The sequence below is a fragment of the Epinephelus moara genome, chromosome 21 (assembly GCF_006386435.1).
Source record: "Epinephelus moara isolate mb chromosome 21, YSFRI_EMoa_1.0, whole genome shotgun sequence".
Lineage (NCBI taxonomy): Eukaryota > Metazoa > Chordata > Actinopteri > Perciformes > Serranidae > Epinephelus > Epinephelus moara.
In genome coordinates, this window is record NC_065526.1 from 554,012 (window position 1) to 560,568 (window position 6,557).

The window sequence follows — 6,557 nt, forward strand, 5'->3', positions numbered from 1 at the left end:
GCTGACACAGGGAGAACATGTCAGAGCACCTGGAGGAAACCCATGCTGACACAGGGAGAACATGTCAGAGCACCTGGAGGAAACCCACGCTGACACGAGGTGAACATGTCCAGATATCATGTACACCAGAATGGGACATATGGATGGATAACGCAAAAACATCATGCTTCTGGCCACAGCTATGGCCGGCTCTCCTGTGACATCAGCACACTACAAGTGATGATTACATCATGTTTGTTGTACAGATCATAACAGACAGAACAGAGAGGTCAGGGTTCAGCGGGGGGGTACTGGTTGCTGCGGAGGTTAGTTTACGTCCTGTCGTCCAGACAAACAGAACTTTGGGTTACTCAAAACAGAAATTCCTGAAAACACCTTCTCAGGTGCTAATTTTTCTAAACGGATCACGTCCATGGTTCCTCTCTGTAATCATCACACTCTGGAAACAGCAGACAACTGGTTCACTAATGTTGTGTCACCGTTTGGTCTGATCACTGCAGCTTTATTTAATGAATGATCAAACAGAGGTGTCTACTGCGCCGGATGTTTCTGCTCCACCTCAGCGGTTTAAAGTTCACCAGAACCGAGGGTTTTGGATCAAGACCGGTGGAACCAGCAGATGGTGGGACACTTTCCAGAGTATACTGTTGTCAGTGAGAAGTGGGAGAAAACGTTCTCGTATGTCTGAGTGAGCTCCTTCGTCCTTACACTGAACAGGAGTCAGCGGTGAGGAGATCTCCTGACAAGTTTTAAAAAGCTAACGTTAACGTCTTCACAATCTTTGAGACGAGGTGGACTGCTGGAGACCACTAATGCCGCTGTGCTCTGGAGTCAGTTTCATGTTCTGGTGTTGACAGAGATATTTTGTAAAATGAAGGTCACGTGGACAGATTTTTTTTTAACAATATCTGTGGACCAACCAATTACAAAATGGGGAATTCTCATCTGATTGGCCAGCACATGTTGACATGTTGTTGACTGGTTCAAGTCATGTTTCCTACCAGTTCTTCACACTGAGAGTTCTTCAGTCTTTGGGCGATGTCCAGAGCTGTCTCTCCACTCTGATTGGCTGAGAAGACACGAGACACAGGAAGTTTGTTAACAGTTTCCCCCTGCTTCCAGTCTTTGTGCTAAGCTAGGCTAACAGTTTCCCCTGCTTCCAGTCTTTGTGCTAAGCTAGGCTAACCGTTTCCCCTGCTTCCAGTCTTTATGCTACGCTAGGCTAACAGTTTCCCCTTGCCTCCAGTCTTTGTGCTAAGCTAGGCTAACAGTTTCCCCCTTCCTCCAGTCTTTGTGCTAAGCTAGGCTAACGATTTCCCCTGCTTCCAGTGTTTGTGCTAAGCTAGGCTAACAGTTTCCCCCTGCTTCCAGTGTTTGTGCTAAGCTAAGCTAACAGTTTCCCCCTGCTTCCAGTGTTTGTGCTAAGCTAAGCTAACAGTTTCCCCTGCTTCCAGTCTATGTGCTAAAGCTAAGCTAACAGTTTCCCCTTGCTTCCAGTCTTTGTGCTAAGCTAGGCTAACAGTTTCCCCCTGTTTCCAGTCTTTGTGCTAAGCTAGGCTAACAGTTTCCCCCTGCTTCCAGTCTTTGTGCTAAGCTAGGCTAACAGTCCTGGACTTGGAGAAGTGAGAGTACTCACTGATGGTGATGTCAGGTTTTCCTCTCAACAGCAGCTTCACACACTCTGACTTGTTGTACAGACAGCAGTAATGCAGAGCTGTGTTTCCTCCGTCCGTCTGTCCGTCCAGGTTACCACTGCAGACAGACAGACAGACAGACAGACAGACAGACAGACAGTTGGACACACAGACAGACACATTAACACACACACTGGTCCTCATTTATCAGTCTAATGACAGAGTTCAGTCATGAAACGTTGTCATGTCATGGCGTGTGCGCGATCAGCTGTTGACAAATGTGGCCGACATTTAAAGATCCCGCCCTGATATGTTCTGGATTTAGAGGCCTCGCCCCCAGAGTTTACAACATGGAGAGACATGATAGGCTAACAGTTTCCTCCTGTCTCCAGTCATTATGCCACACACACACACACACACACACACACACACACACACACACACACACACAGAGTTTCATACCTGTTTTGAACCAGGAAGTCGACCAGGTGGAGGGAGGAGGGGTCAGCTGTCTGCACACAGTGATGTAACGCTGTCTCTCCTGATTCCTGAACACAAAACATCAAACTGAATTCAGCTGACCTGTGTGTGTGTGTGTGTGTGTGTGTGTGTGTCTTTTCTAATGTCCTCGCTACATGTGAGTGAAAACAACCATTCAGAGCAGAGGAGTGTGACGCAGCTGATCAAATACTCAGAGGTCTGGACTTTCCAGAATGTTCTGGAAAAATTTGTTTATTCATCGTTTTTGGCTGATTGTTTCAAATATGTTAAATATGTTTATATCACAGGACGGACGGACATAACGCCCCGTCTGTGGCTGTCGCCGACGTGGAGAATGGAATCTGAATAAAGGTTCTGTTCCTGCGTTTCCTGTTTCTCTGAGTCACAAACACATTTTAATGTTTAGCTGTTTGTGACCCGGCCGCCATGTTGGAGACAGTTCAACGAAGCTCCGCCCACCGGCCCGACGGACGCTCTCCTTTCACAGTAAAATATGTGTGTGAAAACTTCTGAGGAGAGAAACAGGATCTGCTGTGACGCACATGACGGACAGCTGCGTCCTCACCTCTGATTGGCTGTTGCTGCCTCGCCACGGTCTGATTATAGTGAGAGGCAGGAAGAAGAGGAGGAGAGGAGGAAGAGGAGGGAGAGGAGGAAGAGGAGGAAGAGGAGGGAGAGGAGGTCTCAGACACAGTTTCAGTGCCGTCTCGTTTCCACAGGAAGCTGAGAGCAGCTACTTCCTCCTGAATCCTCCCGGTCACAGACAAAGACAGAGGAACCGCCCCCTGACCTCTGACCCTGACCTCTGACCCTGACCTCTGACCTCTGACCCTGACCTCTGACCTCTGACCCTGACCTCTGACCTCTGACCCTGACCTCTGACTGACATGTCTAACACTGCGCTCACACTGTGACACAGCAGCAGTGTGACCAGCTGCATCATCCCAGTGTCGCTGTTGAAGTGTTGCTCAATCACTTGTTAACGTAGTTATGATGTCACGGGCTCGTCACGTGTCACGTGCTCCTGCTTGCCGCCACAAATCACCTCGATCAAAGGTTTTTATTTCATCATGAAAATATCTCCTCATTTCAACGCCACATTTTGCCGCCATGTTCTGTCCCTGTGTGCACAGAAAGCTAGCATAGCTTCAGCTAACTGAGCTGAATGACCACAGCTGGAGACAAAGACCTGTGATTGGCTGATGCTTCGCTGCGTCATTGGAGCGCTGAAGACAGTCGAGCTCTGATTTGTTGCGCGTCAGTTTGTAGCTTCATGTCTCCAGTTTCCACTGCTCCTAGTGTGAACATGACATCATGCTGCTGACATGAAGCTTCCAACTGAAGATGTTTTGTTTCCAGCTGTGTTCAGTTAGCTGAAGCTATGCTAGCTTTACGTTCAGACGACATGTGGCGGTGAAACGTGACGGATCAGAAATATAAATATCTCATGACCTAATTCAGACTTCAGCTGACGCTCAGTCCAGCTGCTTTGTGGCAGGAAGCTGATGATGACATCACTACATTAACGAACACTTGAACAGCGACTCGGTGATAATGAAGGTTGTGATGTTGCCGTCTGTGAACGCAACAAAACGTTCAGGTGGAGGTGACGACAGACAGGGTTCATGTTTAACACACCTTCCCTGGTTCAGGTAAGGGCTGCAGAAGCTCCACCCCCTCAGCATACAGCTGGATGATTGACAGCAGGTCTCTGGATCGCACCGCTTCGTACACCTCGTTCAGCCCGCTGGTCACCATGGAGACGGTGCGCCTGACGAACTTGCGGTCGATGTATTTGGCGTTGATGAACTCCTTCCTGACCATCCTGCAGAGAGCAGCAGGTGAAACAGGTGAGACACGAGACGTCGCCTCCTCCCTGGGCGGAGACACGTTCACTGATACGGACACTCACATGTCGCTGGACGCCGTCGGCTTCAGGGACAGAGATGATAGGCCGGCCTCCATGATGTCATTAAAACTACAGTTCCCAACATTCCTGGCAAGCTGACAGGAAGTAAGGAGAGTAAACAAAGAGACGGGATACATGACTTCAACGCAACGTCAATCACTGCCGTCACAACGGCCACGCCCCCTGTTAGGTGAAAGTTATGAACTCGACCTGGGAGAGACGCTCGTCGCGCAGCTCAGAGCACAATGCGAAAAAGTTGCTGCGTTGTTCACTGCACAGCAAACAATAAAAAAACCAAAAAAAAACCAGAATTGCGATATTCTCTTTGCTCCCAGAGAGAGAGAGAAATCTGTGGCTCACAGCGTCACACGCACAGCTGTGGATCACTACACCTGCGTTACGTCTGTGGAACGAACTTCATCACAGATTAGATGGCTAACGTTAGCCAGCTAGCTAACGTTAGCCAGCTGGCTAACGTCAGGTGATCTCAACAATAACATGAGATGTTCAAAGCCAAGAAGTTAATTCTAATGAATGTTAAGTAATGAACTGACTGTCCACACAGAGGCTGGCAGCTGTGAAGGACACACATCATTTTCACTTCCTCGTCGTAGCGAAGGCGTCAGGACCCGTGTCTCTCTCTCTGGAGCCTGACTGACTCAACTGATTGGGTTTATTTACACTTGATGTGTGTGAAGAGGCTCTGCAGCCAATCACAACCCCATGTTTCTATCGCCTATGATGTCATCAGCACGCGACCCATTGTAGTCATGTATGCAGAAGGGACAGACACACAGAGAGAGACAGACAGACAGACAGACAGACAGACACACAGACACACAGAGACACACAGACAGCTGAGGTTACCAGCAGCTCAGACGTTCCCAGTTTATCCAGTTCCAGACTCTGGATTCTGGACACATGGACTCCCATCTCTCTGTGAATCCCTGAACATTCGATGCAGGTCAGGACGCCGAGGTTAGTGGAGATCCAGCGAGGATCTAAACAACCAACAAGTTCGTCAGGTGACATCATCACCAGCATGGCTCTGACCACACACACACACAAACACCAACCTGAAGCTCCACAGTCGCAGCAGATGTCGTTGCCTGGCGACCGCAGCACCTCGTCAATGATGCTCTTGGTAAGCTCCTCCTCCTCCACACCTGAGCTCTGACCTCCGCCCTGAAACGCCACATTCAGGGCCTCCTCCTTACTGTTGGTCAGCACAGACACCCAACTGCAGCACACACACACACACACACACACACACACACACACACAGAGTCTCAGATGTGTCACAGGTGACAAAGATGTAGAGATGTTTCACAGTCTCACCTGACAAACTCTGCCTCGTCTTCAGCCTGAAAGTGGTACGTCCGATTATCTGCAGGACAGGACATCATCATCATCATCATCATCATCACCATCATCATCATCACCATCATCATCATCATCATCACCATCATCATCATCATCATCGTCATCAGCGAGACCTACGGGAGATCAGGTTGAAGCACTTCTTGTCCTCTGTGCTGGGTTTCACCTGACAGGTGAGCAGGTTCAGTCTGACAGGCTGTCTGTTAGACTGACAGACACATGGACAGACAGACAGACAGACAGACAGACAGACAGACGGATAAACCGTCAGTCCTTTAAACATCAGACTTTGTCATCTTACAGCACATCAGCAGTGAACCAGTCTCCTTGTTCTAACTGGTTTTACTGTGTTTTAAAAAAAACTTTATACGAGCATTGATTTTGATAAAAATCTAAACAGTTTTTATCTTCAGGTGATTTCACAGTCTCAATAAACCAGATGTCTCATATTTCTGTCCCTCTGACCCGACTCACTGCAGCTGTAAACAGAATCAGAATTTAACCTGAAGAGTTCAGTTTAGATGGACGCTGAGAGGAGACACTGAAATCTGACTCCACATCAGCTGCTGAATATTTAATCATGTGACTCAGCATCAGCAGACGGACAGACAGACAGAGAGTTTCCTGTCTTCAGCTCTGATTCATCCTCAGTCTGTTATCGTCACTGAGTCCTCAATAAAACACGGACTGATCCTTTATTAACACACAGCTTCAGTCAGAGCGATCAGCCGACAGAGAGACGACTTTATTTGATATTATTTCAATTCAAATCTTACTTTGTGTCTGTAAATATGAACTATAGTGCAGACTGTGTGTTTTCATTTGATGTGATGTCACAGAGTAACGTACAGATTTGTGAAATAAGGTACAGATTTGTGGAGTAACGTACAGATTTGTGAAGTACGTACAGATTTGTGGAGTAACGTATAGATTTGTGAAGTAACGTACGGATTTGTGGAGTAACGTACAGATTTGTGAAATAAGGTACAGATTTGTGAAATAAGGTACTGATTTGTGAAGTAACGTACAGATTTGTGGAGGAACGTACAGATTTGTCAAATAAGGTACTGATTTGTGAAGTAACGTACAGATTTGTGGAGGAACGTACAGATTTGTGAAATAAGGTACAGATT

The 6,557-nt window shown here is 47.6% G+C and overlaps 1 protein-coding gene across 1 annotated transcript in view; it reads right to left on the reverse strand.

The window, feature by feature from the left end:
• asap1a (ArfGAP with SH3 domain, ankyrin repeat and PH domain 1a) overlaps positions 1-6,557 on the reverse strand; it is a 24,620-nt gene that overhangs the window by 16,243 nt on the left and 1,820 nt on the right. Inside the window, exons 2-10 of the mRNA XM_050075059.1 lie at positions 5,545-5,632; positions 5,383-5,431; positions 5,121-5,284; positions 4,912-5,045; positions 4,048-4,139; positions 3,774-3,960; positions 2,097-2,182; positions 1,637-1,752; positions 1,002-1,069 (exon numbers count right to left, since the gene is read on the reverse strand). Coding sequence (XP_049931016.1) covers positions 1,002-1,069; positions 1,637-1,752; positions 2,097-2,182; positions 3,774-3,960; positions 4,048-4,139; positions 4,912-5,045; positions 5,121-5,284; positions 5,383-5,431; positions 5,545-5,632 — 984 coding nt within the window. The remainder of the gene's footprint in view (positions 1-1,001; positions 1,070-1,636; positions 1,753-2,096; positions 2,183-3,773; positions 3,961-4,047; positions 4,140-4,911; positions 5,046-5,120; positions 5,285-5,382; positions 5,432-5,544; positions 5,633-6,557) is intronic.